Raw genomic sequence first — 26633 nt, forward strand, 5'->3', positions numbered from 1 at the left:
TAAATTCAGAAGTTTCCTAAAAGATGGCACAAGAGTTGTCAAGTTCAACCCGATTATAGCTCAGATAAACTGAAATTCTTTATTCTGAAGACTAGAAGTCTTACCTAAAAAATTACTAGAGATTATCTACAGAGGATAATAATTAACTTGTTTCCCATTTAGCAATTAGGGAAAGAAGAATTGATATCCCAAAGGATATTGTGAATCAGTAAGTGATTCAACTGAATTACTTTATAGTTAACAGTTCGAGCTGTGGACCAGCAAGGTTCTAAAAGCATCAGTTGCACATATTTTGAAAGTTATTGCTGAAAGAATTAAGCAATTATGAGAAATTATCTAATAGGAAGTTAATTGTAGAAAAATATTGATTTAGTGTCTTTGTATTTTATGTAGATGCACTAAAATGTAACAACTACAAAACATTAACAAAACAGTGTGCAAAGTAAGCTTTGCCTGGACTCAATTATGAAATTCCAGAATGATTTTCTTCATAATGACTTTTGTCATTTTTTCTGATAATTTTATTTCAGTATTTAAAAGGACAGCTTAAAAGACTTTAATCTTTTCATGTTTGAAATTCTTAGCTGGCATAACCCTTTGTGCATGAACATTTTTGAATGATTTGTATTATTCTTTTGAGATAAGCTGTGCTTTGAAATTTTTATTCTTCTTCCTTCTGGTCCTTCAAGTAGCATATACGACTTAAATGTTTTACTTGATTGAAAAATAATTTGGATGGTAGGAAATGATCTTTTATTATAAATTATTTCCATCAAAGCTATAGTTCAAACTGAGACCATTTTGGGGCAATTTTATCTACTTGTAACTTTTTCCAGTCCTTTCTGCATCCTGTGTGTCTTTGCAGGTTTCTTTGATTTCCCTTGTTGGTGTGATATTTTGGTAAAAAGCAGCTGACTCATATCCCATCCAAATCCCCAGTGTCCTCCAGATCCTTCACAAATTTGGCATTTGGCCCACTCCTTGCCAATTGCTTCCTTTCCCCCCAATTCCCACATGTCTCCCTCCTAAACCATCTGCTCCTCCTCCCTTCCTTCGATTACTGCTTTCGTCTGGTCTTCCAATTTCTTTCATTGTTCAGTGTCTGCTGCTTCCTTTCCCTCTCCTCTCCCCTAGAGGAAATGAACACACTTAATGCAGCTGATGTCATAGAGTCCCTCTTCCCTGGGAAGTTAAATTTGTGTTCCTGTAAAATAAATAGGTAGTTCTGTTATATGAAGGTCAAAGGAAACTGGGGTGGTAAACCATAAATATTTTTTTTCTGTGCATCTTACAAAAAAGTCAATGAACATTAAATATATTTTATCTCTTATAAAAATTAAAATTTTTCAATTAATGATGTAAGTGTAAGTTAAATTAATATATGTGTTGCATATTAGTGACAGGAAGAAATGAATTAAAAAATGAATTCATTTCCTATCCTACTGCTGCGTTTTTAAATTTCATAATTGAAAACACTGGATTAGTAGAAAAAAGCATAGACTTGCACATTATAACACTGCATTATAAGTTTTTAACATTTGTTAAATGCATGATCTTAAGAAACACATTTGAACTTCATGCATTTCATTGTTTGCATCTGCCAAATAAATTCCCATTAGCTTATTGTGCTATCATAGGAACACACTGAGAAAATACATGCTATTGTAACACATCCTCTATTAGTAATGAGTTTTGTGAGTTAGTATAGCAGTACAAGCTCTGTTATGTATTTAGTCATCAAAAACTTGATGGAGAAGGAAAATCAGCAAGGTTTGTACCATAATAATTCCAAATTTCTCAAATAAGCAAGATCATTTGAATGTATATGAAAAGAAATCCAGCATTATGTCTCCTCTGCCCTTGTTTGTATTTATATGTGATTCACAACTGTCAGAGTATTTCCAGTTTACACAGAATCACCATGAGTGAACATTATGAGTAATTAAAGAATTTAGACTAATATTGAATGAAGAAACTGGTTTAAGTTCTATGTTCACCTTTGTTGTGCAATGAAATAATCAACTGGTGATTCCACAAGGGAATTAAGTCCTAATGCTCTAAGGCATCCATGATGTGTTATGAATCAACTCTTTTCCCATGGGTCTAGAACATTTCTAGTTGTGTACCATCCTTAAGGGAATTGAGAAATTCTGTGATTCAGATGAGAAATGCCGGTTGAGAAAGGCTGGTTTTATCTTCCCAAGGAACATCCTGAACCTTACCACAAATTCATAAATCTGCTTAAATAATTGCGTATATACTCATCATTTCTGGATACTGAAACTGGAAAAATGCAAATGCAAGCATTTCTAACTTAGTTGAGAAGCCAGAACACTCTTTGAAAGGATGATAATGAACTAAGGCATTCTCAGTTCTAGCACACAAGTTAATTTAGATTGCAGTACAATTTTTAATATAATTTTGATGAGCATTTGGTGGTTACTCTAGCTTTTCATTATTCATCTAAAAGATGTGCACGTACAAACTTGGATACTGAGAGCTTCAAAGATTGATAAGGGTCTTTGCACATGCTATTCAATAATTCCTAGAATATTCTGATTTCTCTACCTCTTTGTCTAATTCACTCATTTTCCAAGTCCCAACTTCAAGGCAATATCTTCAGGGAAATGTTACCAAACCCCACCCCAGGTATCCACACTAGGTTTAATTTATCTTGTTATCTGTCACTTTTTTCCCAAGTATTTTACTTCTAATCTGTCCAAATCATGATGTATACATTACTTATCTAATATACTTAAGACATTTCAGGGCAACCTGTTGTTCCTTGTGTGTGTCTTATGGCAGGGGCTCAATATATATTTCTTGAGAAAATGCTAAATGAATGTAATATTACTCAAATATTGTCTTGTAACATACTGTACACTGAAAAGTTGCTAATTTGAACATATTTGATTTTTTAATTTTATTATCAGGCACAATTATTTATTTCTTCTCCTGAATTCCCATAAGATAGAACCAGATTATCCTTGCCCCCATGACTGGTTTTCCATTGGTTTAACAAAAGGAAATATTGCACAGATTATTTGAACAAATATATTATTTAAGTGTGGTTTACAGCTATTCACAGAATCTTATAGACAGTGTTGCTCTCAAAGATTGTGAGTAGGCCATCTTGTTCAGTTTTAGGGATGAAAAGGAAGCCAGGGAATTTGATTTATCCTGAGTCACATAATGGATTAGTGTTAAATCTGGAGTAAGCAGCAAACCTCTCAATATAGATTTCTTTCTGTTTTAAGTTTCCTCATGACAAATTAGGTCAGATCAACCCATTTAAAACAAGACTTAACTTTGATTATGATATAGATTAACAAAAAATCCACAGATAAAGTGCTTTACTGGATTCATGTCAGATAATTTTGCCACTTGTTTTGCACCCCAAATTTAGTATTTTCTATTTTGGCACTGGTATTAAAACGATATCTTAAGTGTATAGAGCTTAATAACTTTATCTACTTTTTTATTGATTGGGTACAATGATGACTTTTTTAAAAATAATTATTCTGTATATTTTGTTTGTTATAAAGAATAGGTGCAAATTCATCTTAACTGAATATCTGAGATCATCTCACAATCTTATTGACAAAATTACAGCAATTTAAATAGTAAGTTAAATTTAATTTATGGCCATATTGGTAAATGTCTCTTATGTCTGATGTTCTGTTTTTGAGCCCCACTAATAACCAACCCTTGGTCAAATAATTTAATTGTTAAAATATTAAAGTTATAGTATCTTTCCTATATAATTATCAGAAGTATCAGATTGTTATGAGAATCAAGTCTTAGTAGTTCAGAGTGTTTTGAGGAGTATCAGCCTCATTGTAATGTTATTTTTAGTACTCCTTAATTTCAACTAGTATTCTTTCTGTATAATATTAATGATTTGTAGGGTTCAGAAACCAGAAATAGTTAACTTTAAGAAATTAAAATTTAAATCGGATGTTAGTAGGAAGAAACATCCCAAACCTGTAATGCCATGATACCTCTTGTTCTGATCAATTTAAAAGTATCTGTCACCTTTATGTCTTCTTTGTATAACATACGTCTTTAGTAGACTCTATAATTTAAGAGTCTGCTTGCCATCCCCCACCCCCGCCGCCCCGCTGTTCTTCAGGACACCTAGGTATATTATAATTCCTTACAAAGTCCTTATAAGTCCACGTAAACAAAAGACCATAGAGAGGGAGTGTTTGGATACAGAGTTAAAGTAGTAGAGGCCAAAGATTGCCAGAGAATATATTTTATAGCTTAACAAGTAACCTTTGGTCACTTTAGGCAGTGATAAATATATATTTTAAGTTTCTTTTAAGTAGTGAAATGGACTTCCATCTGAGTAAATATCTTCACATATGTGAAAAAATCTGAACTATTTCAGTTTGGGTATTGTTCAATATTGGTGTTTTATCCTGTTTTGATTGTTGCATGCTGTCAGTATTCTGGTAAATCTCTTGAGATTATTCTGTTCTTCTCATTTCTTTTTCTCAAATGGATTCCCTCTAAACCAGTTTTGAACATTTTCCCAAAGACTAGTCCCACCCAAATGTTGGTTTCAGTCAAAGTCCTGTTAGGCAACAGAGGACTGCCTGTCGGGTCTGCCTACCCTGCCTTCCATATGGAATCTTGCCAACTCTTGAAATAACTGGGCCAAAGCCTGGTGTGGAAGTGTACTGCTGGTTAGCATCCACGATTCTTCAATCAGAGTAGATCTTCCAGAAAGCAAAAAGTGTCTCAGAAATTCGAGTAATCAGCCAAAAAAAGTTGGAGCTCATCATTTAGAGTAATTATCAATAGAGTACACTAAGCAGAAATATTATAACTCTACAGACTGAACACACATGGCCAAATGACAATGCCTGTAACAGAAATTCGAGATTCGTTTACTATTCCAACAGAGACAGCAGACTTGCAAATGCAGTTTCCTCTTTTATTTTTTTCCTTACAATATATGCTTACACAAGCAGCTGAGTTTCTTCAGTTTCTAAGCACTTTGATATATCTGATCAGGCCATTAAATTTCTCCAAATGGCCAAAGACTCGTGGAATTTTAGTACTCTCTGGGGGCACTTTGTTTAATTATAGGTTAGTAGTTTGCCAAATTAAAGGCACACTCCTTTTTGTGGGTTCAAGGATGGTGTCCTAACCAGCTTAGTTTATTTTCAGTGTTCTATTAATCACAGATGAACTGTTTTCCCTAAATGTATAGTTTAAAACTTATTCTAAAGCATTGCTTACAAATCTTATGTTTTAATTTGGGAAAAATTTAAATGATATGAGAATACTTTTTCGGTAAATTTCTCAGTTTTTAAAAATTGACTTTTCCAATTGCTTTTAGTCTTTGTGATTGTTCATGAGGGCCCAAACAGCATTGTGTTTCTTTCTGTTTACATCAAACCATATGACTGGCAATCTTATTTTTTTTTTCAAGTAGGACATTAAAAAATGCACTTATTGGCAAGGAATTCTTTCCGTAAAGCAAGGTCCAAAGTGCAGAAATTGAAGATATTTTTAAGGCTTAAGTTTTAAACAATTTTAAATCTGAGCCTTTTAAGGGAGCTGGGATTTCCTTTTCATTATTTATAATTGGCCAAGGTTAACTTTATCTGTTTCTTCATCTTGGCCACATTATCAGTTTTATTTAAAAATTCTCCTTTAAAGGATAATCCCAAATTTTATGCTAAGGCTGAGGTCTTCTCTAATCTAGTGCTGATTGTGCATTTTCTTTGTTTAAAGGCTAGTTGCTTTAACCAAACACTTATCAGGAACATCTGACCACTTCAGTTTTTATCTGCTTGAAACTAAAGAATTTGATAATATGATAAATTGTACACTTGTAAAATAATGTGGTGTGCATTAACGAAATTGCTACCAGATGGTGCAGGTTTTCTCTTCTTAAATCTTACAAATCTAGGTGATCACAAAGCTTTAAAGGTCTATCACATTAGAAACAGGCTCATGTTTAAGAGCATCCTTGTGTATGGGGAAATTTCAAGAGCAGTTGAGCTCAATCTATATAATACTGGCTGAAAATAATGGAAATTTGTCTCCTTGAGTGGATAAAGTGTAATTTAGTAAGGAATCCATTATTTCTTATGTCTTTGCTTTTAACATACATGGTGTCACTCTTCTCTCATTTGGATGTATCACATCACCATATTGTACCATGCATCTTGCTTATAAAAGATCATGTCAGATTTCCTCATCTTTACTAGGGAAGCTTATAAATACTCTGTTTATGCTTTAAACATGCTATAGTCATAATCTCAGGTTTATATGGGAACAGGAGAGCTATTCCTCTGAATAAAAACTAATGTGGGTATTTATTTAACTACATTTGCCCCTGCAAATGAAACGTGCATGCGTGAAGTGTAAATATGCACATTTTTCTCTGATGACAACTAGATGAATTAAGAGCAATTAGGTTGGCTGTTCAGATCAAGCAGGCTTAACTATGGGGTATGAGGGAAGGAGGACCCTCAATCTGACACACTCAGGGGGTCTACAGATAGCACCTGATAGTTCCTCCAGTCATTTGATCTTGGGACTTAACATATGTGCCAGATATTGCCAATTTGTGGTTAATGGCATGGGAAGCAAAGATCTTGTTTTCAACATAAAAGAAAGTCATCTGTAGAAACTTTTCTCTGGACCTATGTGGAATGAGCTCCAATACACTTACTGAATGATCTGGAGCAAATTTCTTACATTATCTGAACTTCAATTTTCTCATCCAAAAATAGGAAGATACACTTTTCCCAATAAGAATATTATAAAATTAAAGAATAAGCACAATAACAGTGCCTTGTATACAGCAGGTATTAGTACATTAGTGCATCACAGTTCTCATTACAATAGTAATAATAAAACAGATTGTTGAATAAACTCATTAGTGTGTTTATTAAATTTACCACAGATTCACTGATGGATTGTTAACGTGTTTGCAGAGAAAACCATTCAAAGGCATTTTATATAGATATGAATTTTTTCAGATGTTATGTTTTTGCAATTTGTTAAGCTTTTAAAATTTTTGTAGAAATGAAAGAAATTTAAATTTATTTGTCATTATGGTGCGTAGTGGTCAGAATTTCAATTTGTCTTCCTTAATGTAGTATATATAGTGTGTCTTAAACATAAATTCTAAAATACTAATGCTTTTTCTGAAGAGATGATGATTGAATTGTAACACTTCTACACATTCAATCTCTGTGAAAAACACAGATTTGCATGTTAAATGCCAAAGTTAGGGCAAAGTCATTGTCGTCATGTAATGTCTATTCTATGTTAAAGAGAGGCAAGAAAGGGAAAATGAAGCTTTTCCAGTGGTTTTACTTCGGCCATTAATCTTCCCACCAACTGATATCTCTTCTTCCAGAACCTTCCCACCCCTTGCTGGAATTCCTAGTTAGGGGTTTTTATGAAAGCAACTAAGGATTCACCAAAGCTTGATTTTGCGATTCAAAGCTGCAATAGTGTAACCTAGACTTGGATTAGAAACAGTCCAAAACACCAATATCCCTTAATAGTATTTACCCTACATTTTCTATCAGTATGCTTTTTGTCTCCGTCATGGAACTGAATCATTTATTGAATGAGGATATCCCAAATACTACTCCAAACATATTTTAAACTACTTCTTAGATAGATAATTTTTTTTCATTAATTTTGTTCTCAGAGATAACTATGGAGCCAGAAGTGGACAGGATGCATTTATTTTAACCTTTTATTTGCCCATGAGTTAATCATTACTTCTCAGAGAATAGTGAGAAGTATCTGTAGATAATACTATAGCTTATTTAACCGACAGAAAAGTTCCTGTAAGCTCCATATCAAACTTTTCTTCCCAAGATTATATTTTCTTCCTTACTTGGGTAAATTTTGTAGCTGCTTCTTCTTTGGAAGCATATAGATAGATAAATTTTCATTTATATTAACCTGTATAGCATGGGGGCATACGGGAGTTATTTATCTTCTTATCATGTATCCTTCATAAAATGAGTCACAGATTTGTCAAATAATTGAGCTAGATTCTAGCATAGTCTTGTGATCAATAAAAGAGAGTGAAGCAACTAGCCATATGGATATTGAATCTCTGACCCTGCCCTGATGAGCCCTGACTTCTGATTAATCAATTAAGCTTGTCACAAGTTCTTTTTGCTCTCCTTTGATGCTTTGGGATGCTTTGGGATTAAAATACCACAGAATAGAAATGAGACTTTATTCAATTTGCAACTAGGTTAGACATGTTCATACTTACATAGAGTTTTAGTTAATTGGATTGAACTACGTTATTGCTCTTTTTTTATTTACAAATTAAAATATGGTTTTGTAAATTTGGTCCTTTTCAATTTCTGAATCCAAGAATCCCTTGTACACGCAGCCTTGATTGGCTTTGTCTGCCATGGCTGTGTGTCTTCTTCAGAGTATAAGTGAATTTAAATTTCCAGAGTAGCAAATTGCACAGGTCTCTGGAAAAGGCATTATCTTAGCAAGGTATTTGGTGGTGAGGGAAATTCTCACACTGGAACAAAACTATAGAGAACAACTAAGCTTAAGAACCCATGGAGAAAAAATGGGATTTACTGTTGGAAAAGTATTTTCAGCTGGTGAACTTATAACTCCAAAGAGCCAAGAGTTTGGAAATGAGCTTTTCTCCTCTCAAATACTATGAACATTTGTCATCTTTATTTCTAGAGCATAGTCATAATTCCTCCATAGATTTTAGGTTCAGTCTGCTTTAGCAGTGACTGTATGTAAATTCAGAATTATAGCCAGATGGTTGGATGAGGTGATAAAAAGCAAACCTGGTTTTGTGGGAAAGTGAAAATTGCCCATAAGACTTTGTTTTTACCTTTAAAACAGCAGGACATTGTTTCATGAGGCCTGTGAAGGAAATAATACATTAACTTTAATAGCTATGAGCTAAATTAATTTTTCATATCCATGCTGAATACTACCATGTAATCTGCCCAGAATTTTCACAGAGGTAAAAACCAATCAGCTTTCTTACTTTTAGGAGATAGCTAGCAAAGGCTATTTTATTACAAAACCACTTTTTATATTGCATGCTTTTTATAGGATTCACTTTTGGGTTCTAGTATTAATGACTTGGGAACCAGACACCTGGGGAATCTGCTAAAAGGCTTCAGTGATTCATCTGCCTTGCATTTCATCAGCACTCAGCCGTCATCTGTCCCTAGTTTGGAATACTATAAATTAGGGGGTGTTTTCTCAGTTGATTGCTTTAGACTACATACCTCCAAGTGGCCCAAGAAAATGGGTTTGCAAGAGAAAATGCCAAACTCAAGTCTGTTTTGGCTTTGAGCCACACTTAAGCAGGCAACATAAGTATATTTAAAGAAACCTGTGTTTCTTTTTTCTTTTATTCCTTGTTCAGATTAGGATTCATGAATAAAGGCCTCTGGTGATATACTAGATAGAAAGGTACTAATTTATACCTTCACAAAGAAAATCATTCTTTCCCTTTAACTTAAATACGTCTGCTGCAAGGTGACTCTCACTTGCCTGCAATTAGCAATACAGCTCTTTCTGACGTAGACTATAATCAAATTATCATAGGTGTGCTTCTGCAGCAGCAAACAGCCAGCTACCTATTTATAAATTGCTAAGAGGAAGAAATGAAAAGTTTATTAGGAAAAATGGAAATAACAGAGAAATGCAGCTGCCATAGTCCTAGGCAGCAACTCTCCCTGGCCTGTGTGCTCAGCTGGCAGCTCACCAAGCTGTGTAGAGAGCCACGTGTTCCCACTGGGATAATTGCTTTTTCTGCATGAGTCTCTTGCTGCTTCTCTCTGATGATCAAGTGTGTTTAAACTCCTGGCTGAATTCATGTTGGTTTTCAAATGGTATTGTAAAGTGTACCAGCAAACAAATGAAATTGGATCATGTTATCTTGTATTCCAGGCAAACATGGGACACCAATGGAGAGCTCCTAATTGCCTACTTTCCTCTCAATTCCATTCCTAAGAGAATAATTGAAACACTTACAAGTTACATTTTTTCTCCTTGTAAGGCTGTCCATTTTATGTCACCAGGAAAAATTTAGAATGGTCCTTAGACTGCTTTCAGTTTGCTGCTTTCAGTTTTCTTACAAGACCTATATACTCACCCCAGAATCCTTTTGTTATGTAAGGTGTGTGTGTGTGTGCGTGTGTGTGTGTGTGTGTGTATGCATGCACATGTGTATTTGCAAATCCCAGAGGTGTTATATATATTTTAAATAGATTGTGAAAGATAAACTATGCTTGACTAGTTAATGGATTAGTAAAATCAACTTGAATCTTTTAAAATCAGGTTGAATATTGTTTACAATATGATTGAAATCTCACTGATCTGTTTTATAGCCTATAGTAAACAAAAAACAATAACAACAACAAATAAAGACCCCAATCTGGTCAATATTAGCATTCCTCTATTTTTCTTAGTTTGACCCATCTCAGGATACAGACACTCTCATTTTATATATGGTTAGAAGCACATGCAGCTTCATCTCACAGTCTCTGGATGAGCAACATGAAACCAGATATGTTTCAATCAAGACTCATGAATGGGAGGTACTTAAAACCTTGTTTATGTTCTTCTTCCTCCTCATCCTCCTCCCTCTTCTTCTCCTTCTCCTTCATTCACCTCTCTAGTAAGTTGCTATGAAGCAAAATGAAATAGGAATAGGGAGATATGAAATTTTTTTTGGAAAATGAAATGAGATTCAGTAGCTTTCATGAAAACTAGAAAGAGTAAATAAACTTTGCTTGCCATGAGGAATAACTGACTTGGCTTCCCTTGGTTTATTTTTTATATTAATACAAAATAAAACTTGTGCTTTGAGACTTAAATATGAAATTATTTGTCATGGATATAATTTTGTATGATAAAATTATATATTTGAATATAATTTTGTGTGATAAAATTAGTAAATAAGTAAGTAGAGTATGTTAAAATTAATTTCTTGAGATACATATATTTGAGAAGTGACTAGAATAGTCGATATAAACTGTTTTACACCAATGATTTTTGATGGTGAAAATTTATGAAAAATTTAAATGTTTATCTAATAAGTACATTGAAAATCAGATCTCAAGGAGAAAAGCAAAACTATTAATGTGGATGCAGAAATATGTGATATTAAGGTATCATATATTAATATATGATATTAAGCCATAATTAATAAAAACATGAAATCATTTAATACTGTGCCTTTTTAAAAATTATTTTTATTGGACTACTTACCTGGGGATATGAGTAAGAAAATGTGACCATACAAGGAATACTATATTTAACCTATTACATAAGATCAGAATTACTGAAGCATTTTTTCCTTAATTATGTTTTTTTAGATTGCTAATGAATCTCTATGGATTGTTTATCCAACCCTTTGTCTATTATTTGTACAATGTAATTATGTTGCCCTGAGTGTTTTTGCTTGATTCCAAGTGCAGCAAACTATGATTATTGTTGAAAGAAAGGTAGTGTGTGTTAAAAGATATGGATGCTTTATTCTGCACTGCCTAACACTAGAGGTTGACACCAACCTTGTCATCCAAAAAAAAGTAATGGGTGTTATTTCACTTTCTCCCTCTCTATGGTCCATGTTCAAAGTATTGGTTTTGGTTTATTATTGTTATTATTACCATTGTGGAATTAATGCCAAATTTTAAGAAATAAAAGCTGTTATTGCTGTGACTCTCCTTCATGTTTCTATTGAAAGGAGTCCTTGGAGACCACCCAAATCTGTCCTGCAGCTTACGTCACCAAGGAGAATGTCTGGGGGTTATGGCTGACCATCTGGGATACCTGCATCTCATTGTCATTGAGGAGCCATACAAGGCATTTCTGTAGTTCACAACAGCTTGTTGTCCAGTCTATAGGTCAAGGATCCAGGCAGAACTGACAACACTGATATGAAGAGATATCTTGCCCATGGAGAATCATGGAGAATTGTTTAAGAACAATACACTAAACTACGTTTCAAAAGTCTCAACTCTCTTATTTTTGCAAAATAGCATGAAAATAATTCCATGGTAAAGAATTGAGCTTTTCAGAAAAACTATCATTTGTAATCCTAAGGGTTTTAGAAAACTTCACTTTCCATGTTAATCCTGCTAATCAAACCCTTACTACTATAAGTGAATATTTCCAAGCCTTCAATCTTTTAGAAAATTATAAAAATTAAACACCATACAAATTTTTCATTAGTAAGATGATGCCTGTGTGTGTCTCTTATGTATTACCTGAATTATGTTTCTCTTTTAGCAACCTAAATCAGTATTCTATTAATCCATTATTTGGATGTTGTTTCTTGAATTTCTTAGTATTTCTAGTAAAAAGCACAGGTTGTTGAATGTAAAATCTATTAAAGGAAATGAGATAAATTATATGACAGTTTGGTGGTTAGCAGTTTGAAATCATCTTTGAAGCCCTTAATATAATTAGCGGTTTCGTTTTTGGTCTGTTGAATTCAAGTCACATTAAGTTAATGTAATTAAAAGCAGAAAAGATTTCGTGTAGCCAAACTAGTTAATTAGGCCCAGTTGGTTTAGTATGTTAACCTAGAGGTGCATGGATAACATTGTGGAGTTGATGCCTGAAAAAAAAAAAAAAAAAAAAAAAAAAAAATTCCTGTGTAACAGATCCTGCAAATCATCTGACTTGCTTTAGGGTAGAAAATGAAGACGTACCAAGGAGTTCATTCTAAGTTCATCTTTATTTCTGATTGTGAACACTGATTGCAGGGTAAGCTGTGTACTCCATAGAATAACCAGACCAAAAAGCTTACTTAATTTACTTTTTATAAAGAAGCATGCTTTTATGTTTGCAAAGATAATAAGATCTTTTCTAGTGTATACTGAAAATAAAAATACTGATGGTGGTTTTTTTCATGCTAATCAGAAGACATAAAATGGTTTTCTTCACTTTAGGTAGAAAAGCTGTGTCTTATACCTGAGTTTTCTAGGTTGTTACTCAGTAAACACATCAGAAAAGGAGATGAAGCCTTTCCTCCTGCTTCATAGCAGTCTTTAAGTGCTTCTAGAGGACTAGCACTTCTCAGGAAGATAATCAAGTCTAGTTGCTCAGGGACTGTTTCAGCTGTATAAAATCTTATGTATTGACTGTATCAAAGATTTATATACCTTAGCGTCTTGAAAACATTAAAAAAAGAAAAACTGACTTGTCCATTGAAAAATATATAAAACTTAAAGATATTGAGACTTTGAAAATTTTTTTGCTATCCTTCTTCTCTTCCTTCCTGTCTCCTTCCCCAAAAGGAGCAAGACCACTGGGACCTTCTTTTTGTTTTGCTTTCATCAAGTATGTATATGGCTGAGGCCCCCCTTTAAGCACTGTCTAGAGCTTATGGAAATGTGGACTTCTAATGTGGTTACCACTGGGGCTGGTAAGGTGGATGGTAATGAGGAAGCAAGACCTCTGCCTTGGATTTTTGACATAGGCTAGATGCCAGCATATTGTTTGAAAGCTGAACACGTTCTGCGTCTGCACCCCCAGGATTATGTTAATTGAAGTAGTGCTGCAGCAGCTCAGTGTTTAACATTGTGTCTGTTCATTATACAGACTAGTTTTTGATAGGTTTACAATTTGGCTGTCAAATCCAGCTGCAGGAAGAAACCTGCCAAGAAACATTTCTTAGATTGTTTCAAATAGTGCGGTTTTCACATTACTATTTTGTGTGGGTTAGACATATTTTCCCTCCCTTCATAGAGAGAGGAAATGTCAAATTTTCTTTTAAAAGGGGACATCCTAAATTTCCAATATATATTCTATATGACTCAATATAAATGGGCGATGGTTAATAGCATGTACAAATTGAAAGGTGGTATGCTGGTGTGATGGAGGGTACTTCTATGCTGTTTCTGTTCTGTGTTCTGAAAATACTAGGACACACGTATTCCATATTGGTTGTTGTAGCAAAGAGAACTAAGGCTTCAATTTAGCCATTGCCAAAAGGCATTGCCATAATGCCAAAATCAGTTTGATTTTATGGAAATGAAGGACCATTATTTTCTTATACAATTTTTTATTCTCTCTTTTTGTCCTACTGTGTTGTTTGTTCCTATATTTTTATCAGTTTCTGTCTTCATCATCTTTGAAGAAGTAAGTTTCTCCCAGGATTAATGAGAGTTGTAACATCTTTGGGATCCCAGGATATGAAACGGGATGTTGTATTTTATAGTGAAATTATCTTAGTGATGGAGTGGGCAGGGGTTGTGGGCTTGCAAGGTGTTTATAACAATCAAGTAAATCCAATCAAAATTTTTCCAGATAGAATAAATGGGTCTTATGTCATCTAATTTTATCCTCTCCTTCCTTTTATCATTTTAATTCAGCCTTTTTCCTTAGTCCAAATCTTGGCCTTTAGAACAAAGTGTCTCAGGGTAAGCAGTATTGCTATTTTGAGTCAGATAATTCTTTAATGTGGAGGACTACCCTGTACACTGTAGGATGTTTAACAACATCTCTGCTTGGTGCCCACTAGATACCAGTAACTCTGCCCCTGCTTCTAATTAATTCTTTCTTTCTTTTTCCCTCTCTCTTTTTTTCTTAATGCTGGAACTTGAACTCAGGCCTTTGCACATGCTATGCAAGTGCCCTACCACAAAGATACACCCTCAGTCCCCCTTCCTCCTAATAATGACAATCAAATATGTAAATATGTCTCCAGATATTGCCAAATATCCACAGGGAGGGAGTAGGGTGATTGCCCTCACCGAGAACCATTGTTTTGGAGGAAATATTTATAATATATAAAGCCTAAGAATAACTTGTTTGTTAGACTTTGCATATTTTTCCAGACAAAACCGACATGAACGATATGTTAGTAATTAATTTTAATAGAATGATGCTGGATATGGCCTTACAAAGGAAGATTGCTTTTGATTAGACAGGAATCTCTTGAACCAATTAAGTACATAGTATTATATACAATTACAATAACTGGTAAACATTTTTCTGTTTTGTCTATATGTGTACATCTTTGTGTGTAATTGAAAGATTATCTGGAATTTAAAAATTTCTCATCTAATTTTTTTGTATATATTTTGAGTTTAGTTTTATCCTAGATAATATTAATGAAGAATATCTTGAGTGGAAAAGCAAAGGTGCAATTTGGTTGACCTTATTTAGTAATTGACAGCTAATATCTTTGTTGTTGATGGAAGAAAAGCACACTTTTTTTCTCATTTAAAAATTTTGTAAGCTTAAGATTTGAAACCTTATATGTTTTGAGGATTTTTTTTGCATCAGTATAGAAATTATGTGTGCATGTGCAGTAGTGACTTTTATGCTTTTAGTTCTATACTAGTAAAAATAAACTTCTCAAGATACTTGACTCATCAAAAAACATTTCTTAAAAAATGTGTCCCTGGGTTCAATCCCCAGCACCGAAAAAAAAAAGAAAATATTTGTAGAAAGCCTAGTGGGTTACTTTTAATTTACAAACTAGATATGATTCAGTTGTAAATTATGACTGTAAAGTAAGTTTCTATAAAAATAAAAAGTTTTTATATTTATATTAAATACCAAAAACATTAATATGTATTCTCAAAGCATGCTTCCTGGTCAAATGAGTTATAAAGTTTTTCCAAGATTGCGCCAAGTTACTATAGTCAGGACTGTAATATAATAGCAGGGTGTATACTACAAAGTCTTTTGGATTCATAGCTCTCTTTTGAGTTTTGGTTCTTCTCACTATTGTTTCCTGCCATGTATCTTACAATTGAAATTGTTCCATGCCTGACAATCTCCAGACAATCCCCTCTTAACTCTCACTAACAAAATTCTCCTCCTCTATTTATATAAATTCCTTTAAAATATATAATAGCATTGGGCTCTAATATATATTATTGATATTCCCATGTGTGCATAAGCAAGTTAATTTAAGACTTGACATTCCCAAGTATTTAAAAATTATAAAAGTAAATTAGTACTATATTATGTAAAAGCTTAGAAGTAAATTTCTACTGTTGAAAATTATTTATATGTTATTATCCTTTGGCTCTCATTTTCTACATATGTTTAAAACCTATCTAAATATGTTTTAAAATTATTCCTAAAGCCTTGCATTTTATTTTAGATAAACACCTTGACTTACTGATTTAAGAACAAATGTAATGTTTAAAACATTTGTTTCCTCTGCTTTCACTATCTCTTTTATCTATTATTGTGTAATGTCTTCTGAAATGAATCAATTTCCTAAACATACAAGGACATTCAAGGTTAGATTCTGAGGCAGAGGAGGAAGTCTAATGTGTTGTCCAAGATATAGAACCAAAAAGTACATCTAGGACCACATCTCAGATAAGTTAAGTTCTCCTTTAGTATTGAGGTTTTTCACTCTCCTTTTGGCTATAATGAGTTTGTTTCTTCAAGATTTTTGGAAATGTTTATGTGAGTGTTACAAAATACGTACATGATGAAAGGTGATAGTGGGTCTTCGTTGGAGGGTCTTGATTTTATGATACTCAAATTGTTCTGACTCTCAAGAATTCAAGTTTATTAAATTCACATTTATTAAAGAAGTAATGATGATAACAGGATTGTGGACTGTGCACATTTTGTCATCTGTCCAACTCACATAACCAGAGACCTGTATCTGCCTAAAATCTTAACCTGTTCCAACTTGTTATGTGACATCAGACAAGTCACTTTCCTCCCAGAAAAATTTTACTGTTTACTAGGCAAAGTGACAGGTTCTGGGGCTATGAAGAGGAATTAGATATGCTCCTCTACCTTGTAGTTCACAGTCAGGAAGGAAAATCTGACATTTAAAAGCACAATTAGAACATGTTGTAATCATGAGCACAGGGGAGGTGAGTGGGAGGTGAGGTTGTAGTTTGCTGAGCTGATGATCCCTTTAGTGAGAAGTGAGGGTATTTTAACACTTTCCCTGCCAATCTAACTGTGGAATTTCACCAAAGACCAAAATTTAAATTGATATGTTTACATACAAAAAGCACCTCCTGAAACAAAATAGGTGGCACCAAGAACCAAGCGTCTCAAACTGGGTCTCCATTTTATTTAAGAATCCTACTTCAACACTTTCTGAGGTGATTGCACATATAAGAAACACACAAAGACATGTAATCCTGATGCTGATTTCAGTGCTGCTGATGAGAGAAGAAGGAAATATTTAAAATATCTACCAGTAGGGAGTTTGACAAAGTATGTAAAACCATATAATGAATGCTATGATCCATTTAAATTAATGCTGAGTATGTATATTCTATGTTACTAGCAATTAAAATGTAAAAATGTCCTCATTTTAGTTGAAAATTCAGGTCAGAGAAGAACATGTCATGTGATTCTATTTTAATAAAATTTTAATGTGTACATATGTTTATATGTATATATGTTTATGCATATCTTTGTTGCTTCTATGCATATTCTATATGTGTGTATATTTATATATGTGTGTGCACATACCAGATATATATAGGTATATGTTCACACACATACATGTAGAGAGAAAGCTATAAAGAAAGATCACAAAGCATTGATAAAAATTAGCTCTGGAAGATTTTTTCTTTTTAGTGTGATATTTATTTTCTTCTTTGTATTTGAAAATTTAAGTATGTATGAAAGAAATAAAACTATAATTAATACATTTTAACATTTATAAACCTTTATAAAAGATATCAAATTGGATAAAAGACTAAATTTTACCTATAATAGTAGTTTCTAGTCAAAAATCTTGTGATTTTTGAAGGCAGGCATTATTTCAGATATGAAGGACAAATTAATGAACAAGGCAAAGAAAAAATAATCTCTGGATAATATTTACAGTGGAATCTTGGAGCATCTTGTCATTTGTTTTTACAACTGTTGAAAAAGTACTAAATTTTAAAATCACAGAGATGAAAACCTCTTTGTTAATATTTGGTTTGTTCTTATGTGACCAAAATATTTAGTTTGGTTTTCTACATTGAAATAACTCAGACATTCCAAAACAGTAAGACTTTTATAAAGTAGAAATTTCAATAAACTTTATTAGGTATAATGAAAAAAAGTATTTGTTCTCTCCCTTCTTCCTTCCCTCCCTCTCTTCTTTCCTCCTTCACTGTTTCTTTCTTTTCTCCTTTGTTTAATCTGTTCATTTTAAGGAGCAAATGTAAGGTCAAAACCTCCATGAATAAACATTCTAGAAGTTATCCGTATAAAACCTTTCCAGAGTTTAGTACATTATAGATACTTGTGGGTAACTGAACTCAATTTCCCAACTGAAGGTGTGTTACATTAGATAACTGTAGTGCAATTTCTGCATGCCAATGGTAATTCACATTTGACTTCAGTCTACTTTTTCTACTGGATGTTTGTTTATATTGTAATTATTCAATTAATTAAATGTTCAAGAGTATACCTGGGGGGCTGGGGATACAGCTCAGTTGATAGAGTGCTTGCCTCACAAGCACTAGGCCCTGGGTTCAATCCCCATCACCACCAAAAAAAAAAGAGTATACCTGAATATGACTTTCCAAGTGATTATTGGGATCTGTTCAGTTTGTGCCTCTTAAGTTACCAAGAAACTGCTTGGGAGGGAGCAATTTGTTTATCTATCTATCTATCTATCTATTTTTCTTTTTATTTTAGGAAATGGCAGATTTTACTATGTTTTGGAAACTAAGATCTATCCCTTTAAAGCAACTCTGGAAAATTTACTAGAGAATTTTTTTTTACACATATGACAATATTAGAATATTCTTTCTTGAAATCAATTATAGCTTAAATACATTTATATGTTAAATACACTAATATGATAGTAAGACTTTGTGTTTATTGTACTTGCTAATCAAGTTATTCATGCAATGTTTTGGTGGTTTTTGCTTAACTGATGTGAAAGGACTTGGCTGATTTGAAACATAAGCATCTAGTTAGAATATTAAAAAGTTTACGAGAAATGTAGGTAAGGCCAAATGTTTTTCTTTTATATTATATGTTTGGAATTTACCCTGTTTAGAGTTACTACCTATAAATATAGCAAATAGTACACACCAGCTGTTTGATGTAACTGTGTTTTGGTTTATATACTTAGAAAGTAGATTTCATTTACGAAGACCTGCCACCAAAATATAGTAAAAACTATTTTAATGGTATATATGTCAAACTTTTTCTTTTTTAAGATACGAGGAGGAAAGCTAATGATTACTTACACCCGTAAAAGTGATGCTGGCAAATATGTTTGTGTGGGGACCAACATGGTTGGGGAACGTGAGAGTGAAGTAGCAGAGCTCACTGTTTTAGGTAAGCGCCATTCTTACTGTAAAGTCACCTTTTTCTTCTTCTTATATTACTTTTTAATTTTTATTATTACTGTCATTATGTCTTTGTACAAGGGAGAAAGAAATGATATTTAATGAAAATCCAAATGATCTTTACATAAGGGAGAAAGAAATATTGATAAACCAATGTTTTGGAGGGTGGAAAGAGAAGTAAAGTGGCCTGAGATAAAATAGCCAAAGATGTGGAAGAAGAAATAGAAGGAAATACTCAAGACAGGGAGAAGTCTCTAGAAGAAGGAAACTATGTAGAGTAATTTTCTAAATAATATTTTGAATTATAAATCTTTTCTCATTGAACATCTAAATTGCTTTTTGACTCATTTGTCTTTTACCTTGAGACGACTCTTTCTGATTCTAGAGAGACCATCATTTGTGAAGAGACCTAGTAACTTGGCAGTGACTGTGGATGATAGTGCGGAATTTAAGTGTGAGGCCCGAGGAGACCCTGTACCTACAGTCCGATGGAGGAAAGATGATGGAGAGTTGCCCAAATCCAGGTAGAGACCAGGGTTTAATGATGTGATTCATTAACTCTAGAATTTCTGTTTCTCGTCAGACTATATGTGCTTTTAGATAGCCTACTCTGCAGACCATCCTTGACTTCTGAGGTTTGATTTAAAATGTTCGACTGTAAGATATTGTGAAAGTTATATACACTCAGTAGACCCCATACTTCGAACTTTGATCTTTTCTGGACTGGCGATGGGTGGCATGATACTCTATGTTAGTTGCAATGGTGAGCCACAGTCTTTAGTCAGCTTTGTGATGAAAGGGAGTAAGAACCAATATAGTGTACTTTGTTGCTAAGTGGAGGTCTTCAGTAGGGTAGGTGAATGAAATGCAGTTTTTGTACATTGGTATTTCAATTATGATAGGTTTGACATATTCCCATCATAAGTTGAGAAGCATGGTGAGACTCCTTTATCAGGGGCCAGTATAGAATACGAGAGATACTTTAAATCAGGAGGTTGCCATAATTTCTCTGGGGTTTTCACAAAAGGATCATATTTTTGTGATCCTGGTTTGCACAAGAAACCCTGGCAAAATATGATATTCTGTAAATGGTTTCTCTTCTGCTCAACCATATCTCATTTAATACCAACTTCTTGTATAGGGCCAGGTAGGAAAGGGAAGAAAGATAAAGCATTAATGACAAAATTTTGAGCAGGTTAAAAATCAGACATACTTTTTTCAGCTATAGCATCATCAAAGAATGGTAGAAGAAGTCAGTGTTGCTTAGTATCTGACAAGTCCTTTAATTAGCTGGGGGCAGAAATTCAGGAATTACCACACCTTGGAGAGTGAAACAATGGAATACAATGGATGTTGTCAGTTGACTGTCTTTGTTAGTGTGTTTATGCATTCAGCACACATGCATTGAGTCCCTACTAAGGGTTGGGATGACAGTTTTGGCGTAGACAGGATATCTGCTTTCAAGGAGCTCACAAAAAGACACATATATTGGTAGATATAGATTAACATCATCAAGCCCTTTTGTGACATAAAGGCAGACCTGTGCAACTGCAGGGAGAAAGAATCAGGAGAGTTTTCATGGAATAGGACAGGTAAGCAATGTCTTGAAAAAATATGTATCAATATGATAACAAGAAAAAAAAAACATAAAAAACTCCTGTGTTCCAAACAGAAGGTCATGACAACATAGACATGAATATTTTGAGTGGTGGAAAGTTGAGCATCACTAGCACATAATACATGTGGTGAGAAGTAATGGATATCAGATTGGAAATACTGGGGCCATATTATCAGGGTCTTTGTATAATAAGGAATATCATATTATAGTATATGGTATTGATGAGTCAAGAAGTGTTATTATGAGCTGGGTTACGGTTCAGAAAAACATAATTTTGTTAACGTGTTGTATGTTACATTACAATGGGGAGAGACCAATTAAAGGGATGCCATTATTTGGTTGTACAGAACAGAGTTGTATATTGTTAGAAGAGATAGAGATATGTCTCCAGAGTGCAGAGAAGTTTCTGAGACTGAAGTGGCAAACTGGATGACTACTTAGATATAGAGTGTTGACGAAGGAAGACAGGTAGATTCTGGTAGAAGGAGGAGGAAGATTATGTTAAGGAAAGAAAAGAATTATTTAACATTAAATATTGGGGTCCTGTGGAATGTGATGTCTAATTATTAGTTGGGAATGAATGTGGGATTTACTTGGAGAGTGGGAAGTATCTGTGTGGTTTATTAATGTATAGATTATACTAGACAATATACAGGAAATTTTTATAGAGAGAAAAGAGGGTTAATGTGACACTTCAAGAAACCCTGTTTTTAAAGCAGGGAAGTCTAAGTAAGACAAGTGAACTCTGGAAGGAGACTGTCTGAGTTCAAATTTTAACTCTGCACAAATTCCCTGAGGACCAAGACCAAGTGACTTTACCTTCCTGTTTCTGAGTTTCCCCACCTACAAAATGAAGATAAGGTTAATACGGATTTCATAAGAATTCAAGAAGAAAACATCTATAGATTATTTAAAAGTCTGGCACATGATAAAAATTTAATTAATGCTTCATGTAATTTAATTTTAGTATGAGTACCACAGCTTGAGGAAATAAATGCCAACTTTACTCAACAGTATTTTTTAGAAACTATTTTAATGTTAGTTAAAATACACATGAAAACAAGTTCTTTTCTTCTGCCTGCTAACTTCGAGGAACTTTACATTCTATACCTTGTTTTGAATTTTCTGAAGGTATTGTTGCATGTAATCTGATGCCTGGATACATCATAGTATAAGAACAGGATCTCCCCCCCACACCGCAAATTTATTTATTTATTTATTTAATTTTTTAATTATTTTTATTTAGCTTTTATTTTTTTACAGACTGCATTTTGATTCATTGTGCACAAATGGGGTACATGATTTCGTTTCTATGGTTGTACACAATGTAGATTCTTACCATTCGTGTAATCATACACGTACATAGGGCAATGAACAGGATCTTTTGAGAACAGCCACTTAACCATGCTGTTTTTGCTGTGTTATTAGATATGAAATCCGAGATGATCATACCTTGAAAATTCGGAAGGTGATGGCTGGTGACATGGGATCTTACACTTGTGTTGCAGAAAACATGGTTGGAAAAGCTGAAGCGTCAGCCACTTTGACTGTTCAAGGTAGGCACTGGGGAGTTCATCACTGTGGTTGTTTTATCATGAAACATGATGTTGATTTTGAAGAAAATTTTATTTATTAGCCTGCATTAAATACTGACTTTAAATACTGCTCTAAATATTTTAGGTCAAACATGTTTAAGGAAACATTGCTTTACCTATGGGTACTATGTAAGTGTTTATTAAAGAAGGATGAATTGCATTTTCAAAATCATGGAGGGTTCTATCTTAGTCAGAGGAGATGGTGTTTTAATCTCTGGGTCTTTAAATATAGTGTTTTCCTAATCTTTTAATTATATGACAGCTATTGCCGTAAAAATTTTCTCTTTGGAGGAAAACACATCTTGATTACTTCAGATGATGAGCTTTCAAGGGTCTGTGCAATGTATAGCACAAACATGGACAGATTATATTCCCCTTTAGAATGTAAGACCCATCTGTAGAATAGGGACTTTGCCATCTTTTTTGTATGCACACAGTGCCTGTGATATGACAGACATTCAGTATTTGTTGAATGAATGATTTACAATTGTATTTTGCTAATTTTGATAAATATTTATTATTTTTGCTGTTTTATATATATGTGTGTGTATTTATTGGTGCGTTATAATTATACATAACAGTGGGATTCATTGTTACATATTCCTATGTGCACAGAACAGAATAATATAATTTGGTCAGTTTCATTCCTTATTATTTGGTGGATATGATATCCTAAGCCTTCAATTTTTTTTTTCTTTTTTTGGTTGTTCTGTTTTTGATTTTTTTGGCACCAGAGATTGAACCCAGGGGCACTTCCCTACTGAGCTACATCACCAACCCTTTTTTTTTTTTTTTTTTTTTTTTTTTTTGAGACAAGGTCTCCCTATCTTGCTAAGTTGCTTAGGCTGGCTCTAAAGCTGCAATCCTCCTGCCTCAGCCTCTTGAGCCACTGAGATTACAGATGTGTACCACCACAACCGGCAGGCTTCCAGTTTTTGAGTCAGACACAGTTCCGTCACCTCCAAAGTATCCACAATCCAGGCATTTCCTTATCATTACTTTCCTCCTTTCTCTCTGATGTCAAAATGATTATTTCTCACTGTGTCTCATCTGAGAGCATTCTTCTATTTTTCCCCCTTTCTGGTGATGACTCGTTTATTGTGGAATTTGAGAGGCAGTGACCTTTAAAGCATTTTATTGGTGGAAAAAATTCCCTATTTTGACAAGCGACTATAGTAAACAGGGGTTTTGGCCATAAACCACTTAGCTTGGTCCTGGGTCTAACATTAGCAATGCCTGGCTCTGTCATCTTTCTCAACACTGTCTCTTCCGAGGCTATTAAGAAGAAAAAGGTGGCTTTTGAGGGAGTGTTTCTACTGTAGGCTTTCTACAAAAGAGCCTTGTGGGCTTTTTACACTAGAAGAAAGAATAAAGAATATTTCCTTCCTGTCTCTAAAGCCATTATGTCCCACTTTGGGGTTTTTAGCTCAACCTCATAAAAACAAAAGAAAAAAAAAAAGATCAAGAACAAACATTGAATTTCTAAGGCCTAGACTACTTCTCTTTAATCTAAGTTAGACTTGAACTCTACATGAGGCTAAAACTGTAAGAAAAGAAAACCCCTTTCCATTTAGAGAAAGCATAAATTTAAGAGATGTCAAATCCAAGTTCAAAAGCCCTTCGGAGGGAGTAAAAGTAGCCAGGATGAATACAGGACATGAAAAGGTGTGTCTGTCTCCAGGCAATTGTGACAGGGAGCTTGATTGTCCATCACATTAGTCAGTGAAATATGTTTCACTTTAAGTTTTAAAGTTTTCCTACCTTGGTATCCTTATGCTTTTTAAAATAATAGCCATTCTGCTCTGCATGCAGCAGACACTGAAATCAAAATAGAGTTTCCTCCTGCAATTTTAAACTCAGCTCCAAAGCTAATTCAGCCTTAAGATTTCCATATGGAATGCTTGCTCCCTAAGCTTGGATTTCAGTGGAAATTGGGTACAAATGATCAAATCCAGAAACTGCTTGATGAATGTAGATGCTCTCATTTCAACTGCATTTAGCTATAAACTTATGAAGGATCTGTATATAGTTTAGAATATATTATTTTATTCAATATTAAAATAGAATATGCACTTTAGCATCACTGCCTAAATGTCTTTAACATGTTAGAATAATGTACACAGTATGTTAAAGAAAGTAACTTGATTCCCAACTGCAAAAGATAACTAAGAAAAAACATTCAAAGGAAACCTGAGAAGTTAGGTCTTTTTTCTTCCTTTCAGAAGAATGCAGAAAATATTAGTGACTACAAAGGAAACTAATCACAAGTGAACCCTCTGGTAGCAGGAAACAATTACAATGAGAAATTGAGTAGTGTATTTGGTTTTTATTTCTTTGTTTTATATGTGGTTCCTTTTTAAGAGACACTATTGGAGTAAGTATATGCTTAAAAATAATCTTCCATTCCCTTACCCCTCATACTTAATTCAGAGACGTGGGTTAAGGCAATAAAACTATATGCTGAAGACAAAACTTATGGAGAAAATTATCTTAAATAAGGATGGCCATTTGATTTTCACCCCCCATTAGAGAAGTAGTTAATTTCAACAAGATTTGAGAATCATTTCTTTCTTTCTTTTTTTTTTTACTGGTTCTTTTTAGTTATATGTGACAATAGAATCCATTTTGACATAATTACACAAGCAAGGAATATATCTTGTTCTAATTTCTTTTTTCCCATATTTTTTGTGAAATCCCAAATTCTGCTCTTCTGTAGATGCTTATCTGTAAAGATACACATAAATATTCCTTTCTTAGGCTTAGGGTTTTCCTTGGCCTTTAATCTTGGGTACTCTTTCACAGCACTTAGTATCATACTAGACATCTAGTAGGTGCTTTGTCTAAATATTACTGCTCGAGTGGTAGAAACAGCACAGGCAATCGGGAAACCCAGCAGCTTCTGGAGGCTCTGATCCTGGGTGCCAGCAGTAAGCTCCTTTGGCTCAAAAGTGAGGAGCTCATCATTTGTGATCAATGCTGCCTGGAAGTCTGTGTTCAAAAGGGCACAGAGTGGGACCCAATTTATTATCTATATGTATCTCATCACATCATGTTTTATATTTTAAATATGTGAAATAAAATTTATTAGGAAAATAAAGGGAACAAGGTACAGTGACATCTATAATCCCAATGACTTGGGAGGCTGAGGCAGGAGGATTTTAAGTTTGAGGACAGCCTGAGCAACTTAGTGAGACCCTGCCTCAAAATTTAAAAATGCAAAGGAATGGGGATGTACCTCAGTGGTAGAGTACCCCTGGGTTCAATTCCCAAATACCATGAAAAGAAAAGAAAAAAAGAAGAAAGAGAGAAAAAGAACGATAAAGAAATGAAAAGAAAGGAGAGAGGGACCATAAAACCTAAGACTAGAAATAATTTCCTAAATTTATCTGAAGTTTTTAAGTATGCAGATTATCAGACATGGCCTCTGAAGAATCTCATTCCAAAGATCTCGGTTAGGATCAGAAATTCATTTTGATATTTGTTTTTAAAAAAGCAAGTTCACAAATTCCAAGCCTGAGGAGTTACTGAATGTACTGAATGAAAGAATTGAAGAGCTTTAAAAAATGTCTTTGTAGTTCAGAACTCTCCCGATGTGGTAGTAGTGTTATTAAGAATGGTAGCTAAGAGTATTGACATTAGAGTCAGAGTGAATTTTGTTGAATCCTCCTTATACCATTTACTACTATGTGACTCAGAAGTATGTGACTGAGGCCTAAGCCTCAGTTTCCCCATATGTAAAATGGGTATAATACAATATCACAGCATCTTTATAGAGATTAATTTATTTATATATACATAATGTTTAACATTTTTTCTATTATAGAGTAAAAGTTTTTAAGTAAAGAGCACAGTACTGATGAGTGTTTTTATTTTCAATAGTTTTATTGCTTTATTTTAATAATCATTGAGTAAGAAAAAATACTAATTCCCATTTAATTCTCCATAGTTCCAACAGTTCAGTTAATTCTGATAGTTCTGATGCTATTGCAAGTGATAAATATTGAAATATTAGCATATCCATGACAATTTACTGTGTAACAAATTATTAAAAACTCTTCTCAAATACAAAGCATTACATTTCCATTTTTAAAATTATTATTGACTTTTGTAGTAAATATACTGGATTTT

General features: G+C 33.7%; 1 protein-coding gene across 4 annotated transcripts in view; it reads left to right on the forward strand.

Annotated features, from left to right (window-relative positions):
- The window catches only part of Robo1 (roundabout guidance receptor 1), a 373106-nt gene that overhangs the window by 247425 nt on the left and 99048 nt on the right, over positions 1–26633 (forward strand). For all 4 annotated transcript variants that reach the window (XM_047564416.1, XM_047564418.1, XM_047564420.1 and 1 more), the window contains exons 4-6: positions 19161–19281; positions 19678–19816; positions 22339–22466. In XM_047564416.1, the coding sequence (XP_047420372.1) occupies positions 19161–19281; positions 19678–19816; positions 22339–22466 (388 nt within the window). The remainder of the gene's footprint in view (positions 1–19160; positions 19282–19677; positions 19817–22338; positions 22467–26633) is intronic.

The sequence above is a fragment of the Sciurus carolinensis genome, chromosome 9 (genome assembly GCF_902686445.1).
Source record: "Sciurus carolinensis chromosome 9, mSciCar1.2, whole genome shotgun sequence".
Lineage (NCBI taxonomy): Eukaryota > Metazoa > Chordata > Mammalia > Rodentia > Sciuridae > Sciurus > Sciurus carolinensis.